At 39.6% G+C, this 18,148-nt stretch overlaps 1 protein-coding gene and 1 long non-coding RNA gene across 7 annotated transcripts in view; one reads left to right on the top strand and one right to left on the bottom strand.

Moving 5' to 3' along the window:
• The window catches only part of ANKS1B (ankyrin repeat and sterile alpha motif domain containing 1B), a 435,613-nt gene that overhangs the window by 381,750 nt on the left and 35,715 nt on the right, over positions 1-18,148 (top strand). For all 6 annotated transcript variants that reach the window (XM_084506033.1, XM_084506034.1, XM_084506032.1 and 3 more), the window contains 2 exons: positions 12-119; positions 5,543-5,722. In XM_084506033.1, the coding sequence (XP_084362159.1) occupies positions 12-119; positions 5,543-5,722 (288 nt within the window). The remainder of the gene's footprint in view (positions 1-11; positions 120-5,542; positions 5,723-18,148) is intronic.
• LOC311429815 lies at positions 12-18,144 on the bottom strand. The gene is made up of 3 exons (XR_014688384.1): positions 13,458-18,144; positions 3,490-3,596; positions 12-980 (listed from the first exon to the last, which is right to left on the bottom strand). It is a non-coding gene; the product is annotated as an uncharacterized lncRNA (long non-coding RNA).

Genomic DNA, 18,148 nt, shown 5'->3' with positions numbered 1-18,148 from the left:
TACTTTTCCAGGTCTTAAAAATTAGCTTGATTGGCCACCGGAAGCGTGTTCTGGCATCTTTGGGAGACAGACTGCACGAAGATCCTCCTCAGAAACCACCTCGGTCAATAACCCTCAGGGTGAGTCCCCATAAAAATTTGTTTGCATTTCTTTAAAAGTCAGCAAACATTTCGTAATATTCACATGAAATCAATGGTTGCTTTGAGTGGGATTCAGCTTAATGTCTCTTTGGTAGTTTACAGTGTGGATGTCTTAGGCTGACTTGATCAGCCACACCTCCTCTTATCGCCATTGGAGAGAATTTGACATTTTTACTAGGTGATTCATCTGACCTGGTTCAGATGTCTACGTTAGGATGAGATAAGTAGTGTCTTAGAAGTGCCTCTCAGCTGAAGAAGTTAGCTCAGGAACAGACGTCTACAAGCTGCATGTCTACATCAGCCCTTAGGAGTCCCAGACCAAGCGATCAATATTGCAGAAAGAGTTACTGTTTTCCTTTCGTGTTTTGAAAGTGCTTTCACTTACTTTCCAGAGGAATGCTTTATACTTTCTTTAAAGATTGCCTCTTGAAATTGTTGAGATACAAATGCCATCAAGGTGTTACTGTGTATAAAAAAATTCTTTGCATTTTTATTTTTCATTTGTATTCCCACCTTCAGAAGCCTTGTTGCTGTGTCCTTGGGGTTTTTTCACACTTGCCCAGTTTTAGTCTCATTACACCAAATTCTCTCAGTTTCTTTGGTCCAGTGTCTTTACTGTCTGTTACCCTGACCAAGTTATGGTCTGATGACCCATTCCTACTGCGTTCTCTGAAAGGGAGTTCATATTCATCAACACTTTTATTTTGATATTTTAGGTCACATCTCCTGCATTTGATTGGTTTTGATTATTGTCATGGGGCTGAATTTGTGACTGGAATCTCATTTTGGGACTAAATTTCCAAATGTCAGAGAGTGGCCTGTGCTCCCAAGTTAAATTTCCTGGTGTAAAGAGAAATAGAGAAAGACAGAATGAGGGCTTATTTTTACATACTCCTTCTGATTTCTGTGACCAGCCTGTTTTCAGTCTGCTTAATCTCAAATGCCCCATATAGACATCTTAAATCCTCCCCTCCCAAATTCAACCTATTCCTAATGCCATGTCAAAAAAAGTGTCACAAACCTATGATGTCCTGCTCTAAGGCACATAGCACAAATGTGTGGATATTTTTCTAGTATTTTGTATTAGTTGTATTATGTGAATAATTTCCTGATGCATGGCAGGTGTTAAAACACTCCTAGGAAAGAGGAAACATGGGCCAGCATTTGAAAGTCACACATTTTTCGTCAGTACTGTCAGTGCCTTGGACTGGGGAATTAGTTCCTCTTCAGCAGGTGGGAACGTTTCCACAGCCTATGTTACTGGTTAGAATTGTGTATTCTCAGTTAATAGTGAAGATAAAGCTGGATGTCCTCCATCTGTAGTCAAAATGATAAAAAGTAGTCTGCTGTTCCACAGCTAGAGCTACTGATGCGGGCAAATGCTAAATGTCATTCGTCACTTCATAGTATTGGAGTCTTCAGAAAGAATCTTAAAGTAAAGGACATGAGTTTGGAATAAGATTTCTTTCACATCAACCATGCCATTTCATCCAAAACAAGGACATAGTATTTGGTCTGGTTTTAGTTTTAGCTTGAAAATTGGTTTAAATAAAATATCCACAGCTATTAGATTGATTTATATCTAATAGAAAAGTTTGTTCCTTGTTTAAAGAGTCTCTTTAAGGTCCCAAGGTCAACCTAAGCATTGATAGCACTTTATCTTTTTTTTTTTTTTTTTTTTTTAAACTCTTTTCATATTAGTTTTTAAGGTATTTTATATATTTAAAGGAAAAAAAAAAAAAAGTTAAATATTTAGAATAGGAACAAATAGACTAATTTCCAGAAAAATACATTATTTCCACATTAACTGTGTAATAAGGAAACATTATTTTGATTTCAAAGTCATATACTCAAAAGTTAGAAAATGCTGAATCTCAGGTTACCTTGGTAACAGTCTTACTTTCCTTTCTTGAGTGCATTATAACATAATATTTAATTACATGACCACTTTCACTGTTTTTCACGGAAACTCACCCTCACCCAGTCAGCCTTGGAGGCCAGAATTTAAACTAGGTATAACAATTTAGAGTGAAATGCTGAAGAAGTGTTAACATTAGTAATGGTAGTTTAACACAAAATTAAATGCACTAGAAAAAATTCCTTTTTTTTTGGAACTGGCTAGACAAACATCAATGAGGCATCATGGGTGCCAGGGTAGCCTGGAGAAGGATCTCCTGAAGATCACTTTCCGGCCCTGAACTGCATGGTTCCAGCTTGTGGTGGGTCTGAGAGGTGGGGACAAAGGAGGTTTCAATAGTGAAATGTATCGTCAAGCATCCTTGAATTCACAGGGGGGTGGAAACATGGCAATGAATACACAGTAACTAGCAACAGCACAGTACTGAATACGTGATAGCACGCTGCATGGCCATCCATGCCCGATCTGCAGCACCGTGAAGGAAATGAGAAAGTGGGTATGGGGTGAAAAAGAGGAATGAAGGAAGAATGAGAGAGAGCTTCATGATTAAAAGAATAGCTGTAGCTATGAGAATACAGATTCACACCTGCTTTTGCCACAAAGCTCTTGGATAATTCTTGGCAAGTTATTTAAGTAATTGCCTCATAAACAGTCACTAATTGTATGTTACAGACATTCTGCGTATTTGACTGGAGTCTGGAGTCTGATTTATACAAGTGCTAAGCACACAGTACTGCAAATTAGATCAATAGAAGCAGGGTTTTGAATACAAGCACTTGGAAAATCAGGCAATAGATACTGTAATTGGGCATCCAGAGTGGCTGATATTTATTAGCCTTTGTCTGTGTGTCTCAGTTCCCTTGCACTAAAGTGGTGATTATAAAATGCCAGAAGTCACAGGGTGTGGTGAAAATAAATTGATTGAAGTTTGTAAAGCACTTACAAGCATCATGAAAATGACAATATTAATCATTCTATCTTCAGAGCAGGATCAGAATAGAATTTGGGGAAGAGGTTTGGGGCCATGAAATGAGGTGAGAATAAAACACTGATTACACAATAACTAATGATAACACAACGCTGAGTATATGACAACATGCTGCACAATTGAGGATCCATCTGTGCTGTGAAGGACTTCTCTGAGAAAATAGCATGAAATCATACAGTTAAATACTGCACCGTAATGCAGAGGCACTGTTATTCTTTTATTTATTGCCTTTGTAATTCTTGCCTTTATAGCAATCTTCCAATATTGATTTTTGGGTGAATTTCTTCTTTATATGCAGTTTGATAAAATATGAAAAACCCATGTAACCTTGATATCCATTGCAAACTCTTCTAACACTGAGAGCCACTGATGGCCATGCCATGTCAATCTATTGCTGCTAGCACTGGGTGAATTGTGGTCAGAGTAAGAAAGAGGTTACATACCTTGCTGGAGAGCAGGTAGCAACCATTAGAAAGGAAGTCGTTTGGTGCCCCTGTACTCAGATTATTTTCAGCAGAGGGCTGTGTGCAGCCTTGTGTCAGTGCTAGGCCTGTGGAAGAACCAGGGACAGGCTTTAGGGATGATGCTTCACCAAACCTTCTGAGTGTATGCAAACTCCAGATTTTCAGAAGACTTTAACTGGGCCAAATGTAGGTGGATTTGCATGAAGGAGGAAAAGACTATTCCTGAGAGGAAAACATTCCTTTCTTTGCCCTGGGAAATGTCAAGTACTTGTCTCAGATCACAGGCAAGCTAGAGAATTAAAATTAAAATATATATAAAAAAAAAAAAAAAAAGGAAAAAAACCTCAGTGAATTAAAAGTTGTAAACAACTACCCTGATTTTAGTCAACCAATGTGGAAAACACTAACCTGTTATTATGACTGTGAGGAATAATGTCATGTAGACTCCTACAATTCAAATGTTAACACCAGATATTACTATTACTTGAGCACAGAAAGAGATTTTTAACTTTCCACTTGGAAGAGATTACAACTCTGTTTTCTTTCACTATATCTTGTTTCTTAACAGCATGGAGTAAAGTACCTTAATGCTTTGCAGAATTAGGTTTGGTTCAATGTAATCAGGCATGAAATATCCACTTTAATTCTTCATTTAAATGAAAAAGCAGTTGTTTTGTTTTTGTTTTTGTTTTTTGTTTTTTGTTTGTTTTGTTTTGTTTTGTTTCGTTTGTTTGTTTGTTTTTGTTGTTTGTTTGTTTGTTTTTTTCCCTCCATGTACAGTTCTTTGCTGCTTTTCATTGTAGAGCATATTCAGGTCCCTTCTTGCTTTTCAGTATAAAATACAGTATTACAGCAATAGGTAATTCAGACACTGAAAACACACTCCTGGGTATGATCTTTACTCCAGAGAGCTTACTGCAAGAACTTACTGTATCAGAAATGTTGAGCATTGTGGGGGAGGAACTTTTACACCCTTCCAGTCACTACAGCAGTGTTTTACTGCACGTGCTGGATGGTGTGTCCACTAACTGAACGGCAAGGCGTAGCTCTGATGATGATGATTTTAGTCACCAAGGCAGTGCTGAGCAGTGGACTTGGGCATTGGCGTTTGTAATTTGTGTTTGAACAAGTGATGCAGTGTGTAAGAGAACACGTGTTTCCAAAAGTACATGTGGTGGCTGCCTGTCGCTGGTGTGGTGGCAGATCCTGGGAAAATCTGTAGTCAGAAGGATGTGTTTAGCTGTTAATTAGATGGAGGTCATGTATCAATTTGCATGGTATTTGCACATTGACTGATACAAGGTCACAGTTCAGCACAGGAAAAGCCTGGTGAAATGTTTGTACTTTGATACATTCCATCATTCTAGGAATTGTTATTTGGCTTGTTTCTGATGTCCAGTACCTCAAGTTAAAGTATGTTCTGCAAGACCTATAAAAATTGTAAACAAAGTATCTATATTTTGTAAATGTTCATGCATTTATTTTTTCAGGCAAGGGATGTTGCTAGAGTTCAAATCACTTTCAAATCACTTTTGCTTCTCAGAGTGGCTTAAAAAGTGGTGAAAATGTATTTCATCTTACAAATAACTACTCTTAAATCACAACTTCATTTGGGCCTTGACAAGTAACTCACTGTTTATCTCTCTGTCAGTCCTAGTAAAGGACTGCTATATTATACAAGGAAGTTTTGGGGAAGGAATTTGCCACTTGCTCAGAGCAGTAATGAAGTATTCTTCCCTCCATTTGGGCTCTGCACCTTTGGTAGCACATTTCTGGGGAAAGAGACAGTTTTCTGAGTGTAGTCTGTCACTTCCCTAGCCACATGCACAGGAAGAAAATTGTCTCATAGAACTTGCCTTCCTCCTGGTCATGTACAAGGGAGATGGAAAGGTTCTGAGGAAAGAAAATGACTGCTTGCTCTGTGCCTTTTTTTTTTTTTTTTTTTTAAGTATTATTTGAAATACACTTTAAAATGTGTAGTTTGAACAATATGCTGCTCTCATTATGCTGTATTTTTGTCCTCTTTGTTCAGGAACCCAGCGGTAACCACACTCCTCCTCAGTTGTCTCCATCACTTAGCCAAAGCACTTTCACTACTGGTGGATCCCTGGACGTTCCCCACATTATCATGCAGGGCGATGCAAGGAGGAGAAGAAATGAGAACTATTTTGATGATATTCCTCGGTCGAAGCTGGAGAGGCAGATGGCACAGGTAGGATTACAACTATGCCATTAAAAGTCTGCACTTTGCTGCAGTTGGTTACAGAGCTAATTCTAACTGTAGCTATGGGTCCTGCATATATTAAGGCTGAATTGTAAACCACAAAGATTGACAATTTTTCCAAGCTGGGTGTTCCAGTTCTATTTCAAATACTGTAAGTTGGTGTTCCTCTTGAGAGGAAGAGTTTTGGGGGTGTTTAGGTGCCTGCAGGCTGAGATGAAGGTGCCTGCTGCATACCAGAACATGCAGACTCCCACTGGCACTGCCTCTGCCTCTAGCTTCTGTAAGATTCCTCAATTTCTGAGCAACTCAGATAAAAATGAGTTGGCAAAAATCAGAGGACTGGTGGGTGTGGTGATGAGGGTCAACAATCTGCTAAACTTTGGTCTGGGGATACATCTGAGTGTTTAATGAAAGATTTAACTGTGTAACAGCTCATTTGAGCATTACTGCAGCACTACATCCAAATGGACATTGCATCAAGCTGTTCATGAAAGACTAAAGACTTCATCTCTAAAAATCTTCACCCAATCTAAATATGGGTACTGATAATTTTAAATCAAGCACATGTTGACCAGAGTAATATCCTGTACAGCTCCAAAGGTCAGTAAAGTTGAGCTTTGGCATCTTGTCAGCAAAAATGCCTTAGGATATACTGGGCTGTGTTTTGGTGGCACATACTATGCAAGACAGCCGTGCTTTGCGATGCATGCTGGGGACATGCCTTCAATTTGCCATTGGAAGCAGCCAGGCAGCCCATGCAGTTCACAGTGTGGCTCATCCCACCACATAGCAGGATGCTGCTTTCAGCCTTGCCTGATACTTCCTGGTTGTTGTCAGGCATAGCTCAAAATAGAGTCTCTACCCAAAATCCAGCCTCGAAATGGAAATAGCTATGCAAATAACTATATTATGGTTAACATAATGAACAAAAGGCTGCAGTCTCTGAGCTAATTGCATGAACAAGAAGAAGTAATTAAATAAACAAGCAAAACAAGGTGCTGCTGTTACCTGGGAACACAGAAACAAATTGAATTTGATCTGTTCAGAGGACATTTCTAGGCAAGTGAAATTGCATTTGTTAGGGTGGGGCTGTTTTCTTGCCTTTTTAAATCACCTAATTTTCTGCTGTATTTTCTGCTGTGTAATGTTATTGTACAGAATTAAGGGGAAAGTTGCCTGGTGAATGAGCTTCTTTTCCAATCAAAGTCTGCTGGGTTTTGGGGGCAAGAACAAGGCTGAGCTGAAGTCCAGCAAGGAAAAGCCCACTTCTTACTGTGAAGTTATTTCTTTGAAGGTCATGAAACTTAGGAGTGTGAAAATTAAGTACGCACTAGCTCATGGCTGAGTAGACTGGTTCATATGCTTAGTTTATCACATCACTTGGTTTACAAATCCCCATTCTCACTTCCTCTTTTAGTCACTAACACTGGAGAATAAAAAAGCCATAGTAGCAATTCTTCCTCTCTACTTTTCACTCTTTTCTCTTCCTCCTTGAAGTCCTGATATTCCCTTGAGGTATGACACACTCATACCTCAGAGATTTTCTGCAGGCAGTTGAGACTGCTTTTCAAGAGACTGTAATATGTTGCATAGCCAAAGAACTGAGCAGTTAGTACTTAGGCCACTCTAAACCACTTAAAACCAATTCTTTTTTTTTTTATTATTATTTTTTTTTTTTGAAGTGGAGGAGATGGGGAAGGAAGCAGTTTATACCTATTTGTACCCACAGCATGACTTCAGTGCCTTCTAACTTTCACTGTGGAATATAAGAGTTATCCTTTGGGACTCCAAAGGAGAAAATGGGTTCAGTGAAATCTGTAAGACAGTATTTTCTGTTAGTCCCCAAACTCCAATCTGTTTGGAGTCTTTCTCAGCTCTGCCCCCAAATTCTGCATTGCTGATGTATGCAAAATTCTCTTTGACTTTAATGGGAAAGTCAATGACTCCCTCTGGTGATCATTCTCACTAAATTGGACTCACCCCATTAAGAGGCTAATCAGGGATTTCTTCAACCATTCTGGCCCAAAAATAGATTTTTAAATTTAATTTTTGCAATATGTGAAGTGGCACTTTGTGAAAATGAACTGTATTTCCATCAATTTTTTCCCCTAAAGCCCCTTTGAAACTAAAGGTGTGATAGTTATTTCTGGAAAATAAAGGATATTCATTTGATTAACATGAGCCTTCTGCTCCATGTTTTATCTAACAACTTCCTCCTTGCAGTTTTCAGGCTCCTTTGGCTTATGTCAGATCAACACCACTTCCGAGTCTGATACCAATCCTGCTTTCCAGCTAGAATATTTCTCACAAAGAAAATAATCTAAAGTGATTATTGGAAGAACCATATTATTTATCTTAGCCATTTCTTTGCTAAGCTGTTTGCATGCTGCTGTATGAATCTGCATGTTTAGTGGATGCCATGGTAAACAGATGTGCATAACAATGTCTTTGCTGTGATTTTTTGAAAGGGTTGTAGGTATATTGTTCATCATGAAATTAATAGGTATTTTATGGCCTTGAAGAGAGAGGAAAACACAGGAATGAGAGCTTTTTCATGGTATTGCCTTCTTGAACTTGATTAGAATATGTTAGGATAAGGCTGTTTGTAGCCTCAGTTTAAAATTTAAAATCTGAAGTGGGTATTTTGAGAAAATCATAAGATCTAAAGTTGCCATCCTTACATGGCCTGTGTTTTCACTTACATATTACATGGGAATCATTAACCATGTTGATCTTTGCATCAGATATCAACAAGTGCGTGTTGAAACAATGAGCACATCAGTTTAAATCTGTTTTCCTTTGATCTGCTAAATGGGCTTAAACAATTCCCTAAATCATAATCAAATCTGCTTGTAAGTAATACAAGACTTTGTTTCCTGGAGGAAGCACTGATTTAAATTTACTTAAAATGTGGGTGGTTTTGTCTCAAGGCCAGCATGTACCTTCATTCACAGTTCCCTAACAGACTGTTTGCGACCTAAGAGAAAAAATCCTAATATAAACAATGAGTCTAACCAATTTACGTTCCCCACTGGAGTAGGTTTGGTCATCCAGCTCCCCAGTTCACATCCAAACTGTTAACTGTGGAACTCTTCAGCGTCTGGTTGGATAAATCACAACTGCCAGGAAGGTAGTACAGAAGATTGTGAGATGGTTTGTTTTCAGAAAAAATAATAAGAAAAAAAATTCAGAAAGGCTTGAGTAGTCTGAGTCATCTCTGACTGTGGATGTTGAGTTTTGTGCCTGCAAGCTGCACATTAATACGATCAAATTAAAGTAGTTTAAAATAGCTGAGATTGCTCTTAAGATTGCCTAGACCTTTAAAATAGAAGTGAAGACATAGAGGCAAAGCCTAAGAAATCAGGAGGAGGAGCCCGTTGAAGGCAGTGGGCTCTTAATTTACCCCAGACATTGCAGGGAAAAAAAATGTGGGCAAGAGCTTGGGGAGTTGGCACACTGAAACACCCTCCCCATGGCAAACAGGCAGGGAGGCGTGGGCAGTGCTGGTAGCAGGAGCATGGCTGGCTTGTGCTCTCAAATGAAGGCACTGTGTGCCCAGAGGTGCCAGAAATCTGTTGTTTTGGGAGGGGGCACGTGGGTGGGAGCCTCTTCAGGGTTCTCAGGAATGCTCTGGGCTGTCGCTGCCTTTAGAGTAAATAAACAGGTAGTGAGTCAGGTTAAGCTTTCTGGTAGGATCGTCATGGTCTGTATGGGGGACACCCCAGTGGGATGTGGTTGGAGGAAGGGAATCACTTAGATCTGAGAGTTGGAAAAAATATTCGCAAATCCTAGCAAGAGTAGTTCTTTCCCAGAAATGCTAAGCACAAACTTAAATATGAAAGCCCTTCTGGGTGCTTTGGTTCCCATTGGCTGAGGGATTCTGTTGTTCTCTTCCCTAAAGCACCAGATAACCAAACTGTAGTAAGTTTGAAATACAGCTTCCTCCACTATTGGGATACTGCTTTGTCACATTGTTTTGTGAGATATAGTAATTCACTGAAGGAAGGATTACAACCGATGTCTTAGAGGTCTTTTCCAACCTAAATGATTTTATGATTTTGTATGTAGAAGCTTGTTATTCAAATGGATTTAGTAGCTGAGATCCTTTTTCTACAGTAGAGGAAAAGTGTAATAAAAAGAAGAGACAGAATTAAAGACCTGTTTGTAGGAAAATAGTTGCGATTTTTTTTCTCTCTGAAATTTTATCTTCAACTCAATAATATCTTCCAAATACTTCCCAGATATTAATGCATTCATTTTTCCAGTGCATTGTGGTTTAAAACTATGGGTACATAGTTTTAAATTATGTTTTCCATTTTACAGCTAAGAAAATGAAGGTATAAGGATTTTGCAAGTTGGCTAAGATGACACTACAATTTTCTAGAAACCAAAAATAGAACTCCTGTATAATAGGACCCATTTTTAGGTGGTGGCTGCAGTGTTGTGGTTTTTGTTGTTGTTATTTTGTTTTGTTTTAACTTTTAACCACAGTATAGCATTTTTACTTGCTTGTTTCCTGTATGCTTTTCTGTCTCCTTCTCCACTTTAGAAGGATTTAAAGATTACGGTGAGTGAAGGAAAATATGCCCAGGAGAAAATCAGTGTGTAAAATGAGATTATCTAAGAAGCAACAAAGAATGGATTTTATGAATGGTTGAAATTACTGGTGAAATAACAGAATTCTTTATAGTGGATTTAAGAAGCAGTAAATACAAAAGTATGGATGACCAGTTTATTTCATTCTGTTATTTTTTCTAAGATTTTTTTAATTCTGTTTCTCAAATAAGCAAAAAATAGTGTACAGTCTGGGGATGAACAAAAGCCATTTTAAAGAAAAGTATATAAAATCCAAACAAGATGTTCTATGGTTCATATTTTGAAGTGCATCTTATTTTAAAATATGGAAAAATGATTTATCTATGAAGACCTTCAAATTAACATCAAAACAAAAATGCTTTCTAAACCTATTTTTATTGCATTTTATAGGTGTTACTAGATTTTGTCTTTTTAATTCAGATACATATTAATGCCAAAAATTGCTATGTCTTGAAGTGTAAATTTTAACAAACCCTCAAGTATTTTTTTATTCAGTGGACAAGTAAACTGATAAAGACATGAAAATTCTAAGCAATTTCTGTCTGAATAAAAAGGTGCATATTTTCATGAAGGCTACAGAAGCTAACATTTTAGAAATAAAGCCGTGGGATGTGGATCATACCTTCATGCTGCTTCATCATATGGAATTAAGGAAGTTGTTTCTATATTTGGTACTAATGATCCAAACAAATGCCATAAATACTACACCAAGATGGGGACAGATGTTCTTTCAAGATGGGGACAGATGTTCTTTATTAATTTACTCTTTTTTCACACTCAGCCTTGTGAGCTAGAAGCTCTGTATTAGAAAGATCATATGAAAAATGGAGGAGGATTATATGAAAAATGGAAAAGGTTGGGTAGCTTTTACAGACAAGGAGACTTTATTCTTATTGAAAAGCTGAATATTTCAGAGTCAAAGCTGAATTTCAGTATCTAACGTCTACATTTTTGAGCTCCTGGGAAATAACTTGTACTGAGTTTGCGGTGCTCTTCTGAAAGAGCTCGGGTTGTTGCATTTTGGTTTTGTTTTGCTAAAATGTCAGTAACTGTGCCTAATGTTGAGGACTGAAGCCACAAATTTTATTTATATGGGTGGTATTTGTCCAGAAGTTTCTCTCTTATATGCAAGACTAAAGGGCTAGGGAGCACTTGTAACTGGCAGCACCAGCAGAAAGGGGAGTCGTCAACTGGCGAAGGTTTGGCGACTCACCACACATTGCTGGGCCAGGGCTGCGGCTGTAAAGCTGCACCTCCAGAAGCCAGGCACGGCAGCAGCAGCCTCAGCAAACTGGTGGGAAGACCCTCAATCAGTCCTCCCCACCAGGAGCCTAAATCCCAGGTTGCTGGATGGAAATCAAATGAAAACAGACTGCATCATGTGAGGGGTAGTGTCAGCTGGTTGAGAGGGAAACCCAGGTGTGTTAACGGTCAATTCTCATTACAGAAAAATTTTCTAAGCACGTCCCTGTGTGCAGCAGGCACCCAGAGGCAAAGCAGTGTGGGACTTGAAGCCCTGCCCCTGGCTGGGGGGACAGCCCTTGCAGGCTCACAGTGGTCCTGGGCCTGTTGTCTGCCTTCCCGTGGTGTGCTGGGGCACACTCCTGCTTGTGAAAGCTGCCTGAGAGTGCTCATTTCTTACTCTAATAAGAATTGTTATTTCTGATTTTGGCTCTATCTATAAAAGAACTCATTTCAGATTTCACTCTCCATCTCTGAAGATCTTTTTTTCACTGGAGGATGTGTGATTATTCCTGTTGGTAAGGCAGGCTCTCCCCAGAGCTTGGGGAACATTCAGGGAAACAACATCTATTGAGACTGCACAACTGCTCTCCCATGGTCCTGAAACATTTGGAGTGATGAATACAAAAGGGGCCAGCCAGCCCCATTCATTCCATTTCATTTGTTTCTTTCAGCTGTTGCACCTTTAAAGATTGTTTGCTGTGCCACAAGTGATTTTCTGGGATTTGATCCAAAATTCTCCGCATTTCTGGAGTGAGACTGAATTATAGTCAGTGAGTTACTGCTACATAATTTGCATCAGAGAGAGTGGGGTTGCTATCATTTCTTTGCTTCCCTTCTGTGCCGTACTGGAGCTTAAGTGCCAGGATGTGGGAGCAGTTTCCTGAAGCTCAGCCCTGTGGTGGGACACACAGTAGAAGCAGTGGGGAGATTAGGTTCGTGGCTCTTATTCTTGCACCAGATCTGTAAAGTGGACATGTGGGCCTTGCAGAGGAGAGATGGAAGCCAACAGAAGAAACAGCTCTCTAAACATAATCAGAAGGCATAAACTCCCTCTTCTCAGGCTTGCTCAGGGCTGATCAGACCATTTGGGGCTGATGTTTACCTAACTATGGCCATGCCTTGGTGTTTTCTAGACTACTTGTTCTCTCCCGGGTTCCCTTAGTTTGCCTTCATCCTCCTTGAAGTGCAGTGTCTAACACTGGACTCTGCTTCCAGATGATGCCTCGCTGGTAGCTGTGCATGGTGCAGAAATTACTCCCCGTGCATTACTATATGCTACTTGTATTAAATACTTTCTTTTTTGTTTATGAGAGGGGAGTTCCATGAAGGGCCACCAACACAGTTGGGGGCTAGATCCAGCACCTGTCCTATGAGGAGAGGCTGGGTGAGCAGGGCTGGCTGGAGAAAAGATGGCTTTTGGTACAAAAATGGAAAGAAGAAAGGCTCAGACTGGATGTAAGACAAACTTCCTCCCCGCAAGGAGAAGCAAACAGTGGGACAGGTTGCTCACAGAGTCTGAGCAATCTCTGTCTTTGGGGGTTTTCAGGACCTGACTGGATGAAACCCTGAGCAAGCAGGTCACATCTCACAGCTGCTCAAGCTTTGAGCTGGGGTTTTAAAGAAAGCTTCCTCAGCTCCTTTCCAACCTGAATTATCCTGAAATTTGCTTATTCATCTGCAAAACCTCTGTATTTCGCTTGTAGTATACTGAAACTTCCAGATCTGCGTGACACCCCCCCCCCCCCGCCCCATTAAAACACTCTGCTAATCTATTTGATATTTTATTTGTATATTTAATCTTACTTTATCAAGGCATACTCTTCCCATATGAATATCATCTGACCAATTTCTGCAGTTCATCAAATCCATTCTCAGTTCTTACCCCGTTATGGAAAGTCCTTGAGTTCTGGATCCTCCCCAGAGGGTCTGCATGGAGCAGGTCATTGCAGATTCTCTCAATATGTTCCAGTCCAGTTGTGCTTAAATACTGATAATTATTCTCTAAATGTGTATTTCAACTTCTTGTGCAAACTCTGCATTTTGATTCAGGCTAGTTTGTGTACAGGGAACATCACGTGACATAGCATCAGAAGTTGCATAATCAGTGTCCACATCCTGCTGTGCTTCTCCTTGCTGCTGATGATTTAGTAGGCCCGTTTTCCAACAAAGGAAGGAAATTTGATCTGAGATGATTCATACTGAACAACCTCATTATAAACATCTTGAATTTCTCTTGGCCTATAAATGTTCTGGCGGGTAACACATTGCAGCAAGATCACACTTTTTCATTAGGCTCAATTTTGTATGTGTGCATAGAGAGAGATACATGCACATTTATTTATTGATACATGAACATTTATTTCACATGGCCAAGAGCAAAGTCAGGAGATCTCAAAGTCCACAAGGACCAGGGGATGGTGATTGGATTTTTAAATGATTTTGCTAGTAACATTTTGCTAGTCCCTGCAGTTTGGTTGGCTATAAATTCCCAAACCTTTCTTTACTCCTATCTTAAATGTTCTTTTAGCCTTTCTTTGGTCTTTTTATTATCTTCCATGACTTTTTGAGGATAATTACTCCTGGTTTAAGTAAATCTTTGACATCTCCTTAAGTGCCATGAAGCTGACTGGTGTTGAATACATCAGGACTGCTTTCTACTGAGCTCCTGTTCCTTCTGTGTACGTTGCCCACATATTCTTTCTGTTGCTTTCCAAGGGTATGATTTCCATAATCAATCTTATTACTGTGTGATCACCTTTGGTAAAATTACTTTGTCTTCAGATTATCAAGTCATCTCTGTCAACAGGGATGGAGCTTACACTAACTTTTCAGGTAATTTTGTTCACCTTACAAAGCACTAAATTATCTCTAACACAGCCTGCCACATTGAAGACCAACATATGTGGTGTCCTACATTTTTTCAAGTAAATATATGAGTAACTAGAAAGAGTTGAAGCAGATGGGAATGTGGAAACATCTTGTAACATGATTGGCTACTAACTTCACTGCAGGTGTATGAAATAATTACACCCTGTTGACTTCTATCACAGATGAAGTTAGCAAGAGCAGTAAGAAATATTATTTCTTATGTGAGTGTGTTTTCTGGAAATCACAGAGGTTATGTTAAATAAACAAGAGAACTGAAAACGTCTGTAAAACAACTTTTTTAAAAGGCAGTCATGAAGTGATTAGGAGGCTATGTCAGAACTGACTGCTGGGAAAGGAAGGGAGATGGCTGAGTGGAGAGCAGGTGACACAGAGCCACACCTCCCTTCTTCTGGCACTGTTAACCAGTCATCTCTATCATCAGTAGCACATGGTAGGAGCTGTACAGTGCAGGATACTCCCTTTTCCTCTTCCTTCACCCCTCCTGTCTGCCAGAGTTGTGTCCCATAGTGATGATTTGGAAGTCTTTCATGCATGGGACATCTATAGCTTTTATATCAGAATATCAGATTCTTGCTGGAACATTGTTCTTCCCAAAAGATAAATGCATACCAATAAGATAAGTGCATGTTTGATGCTAATCATACAATAGCTGGTGCTATTTTTATTATTTTTAGCTATATTCCTTAAGAAAAAAAATATTTGTGAAGCTCTTTTTCACAGAACCTTGTACATCAGTGGTATTAAATGCCCAAGTGTATTTCTGTTTATTACCATGGAAGTGCATGCACAGATTTATTTATTTTCCTTTATTTTGAGGGCATATGTTTTGGGAACTGAAAATTGGGCATGTTTGAAGTCTAATATCAACTCTCTCTCCTACTGCTTACTGAATTTCTGGCCTCAGATGCTCACTTAACCTTTTTCCTTTCCTTGGTTCCTTCCACTTCAGCACAGGGGTATGCAACCTGAAGTACTTCTCACAGGGTTTTCATAATTCATTAAAAAAATTCAGCACTTTGAAGACATAAAATATGTATATAATAAATGCTAAATATTTTTACAGTGGTCCAAAGAAAAGGTTGGCTTCTGAATTTCAATTCATTACCTTCCATAAAATTAATGTTCCTTCTGTACTGCATGTCAGTACCTTAGTCATTCAAACATTAATGAGTACAGAACTGAGTAATGAGTTTTGCATGGCTGTACTTCCCACTGGCCATTGATGCAGTCATGAGACATTCTCAGTCGCTGCTGGTCCTCTTTAATAAATATAGTCACCTGTACTTAAAGGTAATTTAGCTTAATTCTAGACCCCCTAAGCCATTAATCCTGGAGGAAGGGAGCAGGGACCTGGGCCCCGAGCTCGTCTCTCACAGATGAGTGCTTCAAACATCTGCTTTTGTGCACTCTTCTTTCTCCTAGGAATTAAAAATAAGAAGCGCTTCCCTTCATTTATAAAAGGGATTGAAGACAGCCTACCTTCTGCTGCTTTAACTCATAGGAGAGGAAGGTGAAATATGTAGGTGTGAATTCCCTCAGTCAGAGAAAGGCATCAGATTCAGATCTCCCAGCTCTTGGAGTGAGTGGACTAACCCATGAGGTTCTTTCCGGGGATGGAGGGACAGGGTGGGCAGCATTGGCATGTGTAAGAAAGGATTGATTTCCTGCCTGTTTTTAAAAGCTTAAAACTTGCTTATATGGTTACTGCAGTGTTGTGTTACCTGTTCCCAAGTAAGTTAGCACCTAAGCAGCCGTAGATGGACCTGGTGTATTCATAACATTTCCTGCCACAGCATTGTAGGTCTGTTATCACAGAACTGCTATGCCAGGGCCACAGCTGCTTGCAGAAGGCACCAGGCACTGCTGCTTGAGGGCAAGTCCTCAGGAGGGGCAGGACTGAAGGATAACCTTTGTCTCCAGAATATCAAGGTGGTGAGAACCAGCTGTACAATAAGACAGCATCACAGCAACATTGTGCCAGCACCCTTAGTGCTGGAGAGAAATTAAACGTCTGTTAGCATGCAGTGCCATGCTAATTTATCTTATTCTTTTCAGGACCTCAGCAAGTGTGTCCAAATAGCACTACAATATGTTTTCTTGACTGCCAGATGCTTGGGGATGCTGCACCTGGCATGAAAATGCCTTCACTTTTACACTTTCCTTGAAAAGCTGAAGCACAGCCTCTGATAGGCATCACGGTGATGGGCATAGCTGGAGCATACAGAAATCAGTTTTCTAGACATACAGATGAGGAGGAAAAAAAAAAATGTAACTAGTGCTAAGTAGTTCAGCAGGAGGAGTCACTGAAGTGGTGCTTGCTGATGGCCTTATACTGAGTGCCCTGCGCATCACTTAGGAAACACACATAATTTTGAAAACAAGATAGGGAAGAAATTAACTGGATATGGGAAAATTTAAAAATTAATGAAACAGGGGGAAGGGATGTGTGTGCATGCATTTCAAATCATGAAGGAAATAAGGGACAATTAACAACATTAGGCAGTCACCAGCCTGTCTGGTAGTGCACGGTAGTCAGTACAGAGGGTGCCAGCCTGCCCTGACAGTAACCAGAGCTGATAACCTAGCCTGTCACCAGCCAGGCAGCCAGGTTTCAGACTGCTGAAGGTAAGAGCAAGAGCCATATTTCTGACAAGAGTTGCACTTTTGGGGTTATCTGTTTTGAGCATCAATGCTGAATTCCTGCTGCTGCTGCTAAGAACCAGCAATGCACACTCTGCTGCTGTTAAATTACTGATACTTTAATTGCTAGCTATTCTGGATGCTGCAGTTGCATTTTTCATGTGTGTTTAGTGCCTTTTGTTGCTGCCTGCCTAAAATACTGTGGGCAGCTCCTATGTCTGATGCTTTGTTTTAGTTGCCTGGCTACTGTAAAATGTTATCTTAGCTTTTGCTAAGGTGTCAAGATGCTTTCTTGATGATTGTCCAAACAAGGAAATATGTAGCGGATGCTGGTGAATGCTGTGCTCATCTAGCTCTGTTGCTTTTGCTAGAGATGCTACAGTATGCTTACTTTGCTTTGCCTGCTACACACTATCTATAAAATAATGTAGAATGCTGAAAGAAACCTTTTTAATTGCTAAGTGGGGGCATGGTCAATACCAAAGGTAATATTGTCTGTAACTTTATATGCAAAGGAACTGTTGGTGGAAGGAGATGGTGGCTGACTGCTTCACTTAATTGCAGTGCATTCTTTCCTGGTAATTGTGTAAAGAGAACTGATCTTTCCTGTTGACTATATTGCCAGATTTTTCCCTTTCTCTATCCCTGTGAAAATCTCCAGCAGAGTGAGATTAAAATCTCAAAACTTAATTGGGGGTGTTGACTTCAAACTTCTTTCCTGCCAAAAACTGAAAGTAACCAATATTTCTTCTGCTCTCTGCGTTTTCTGTTTATGCCTGCATAACTTTTTCTCTTTACATCACCAGCACTTCTGACTAAATTGTTTTCTTGTACTCACAGTTTGAAGCCTCTTCTAACATCTCTGAATAAGCTATGTTTCCTTCCAGTCAGTCCAAAAATATTTTGTCAGCAAATAAATAAAAAATTACTTTTAACAGCTGTTTTTCTCCCTTCTTTAATGTTATTGCAAGCCTTTTCTTAATTATTCTTGCCTTTTGGCAGTTGCGGTGCATTAATATTTACAAGATGAGATGTAGTTTTCTG

The sequence above is a fragment of the Aythya ferina genome (genome assembly GCF_964211825.1).
Source record: "Aythya ferina genome assembly, chromosome: 1".
NCBI lineage: Eukaryota > Metazoa > Chordata > Aves > Anseriformes > Anatidae > Aythya > Aythya ferina.
The sequence above is the reverse complement of the archived record's forward strand: the minus strand, read 5'-3'. Positions and strand labels throughout refer to the sequence as shown.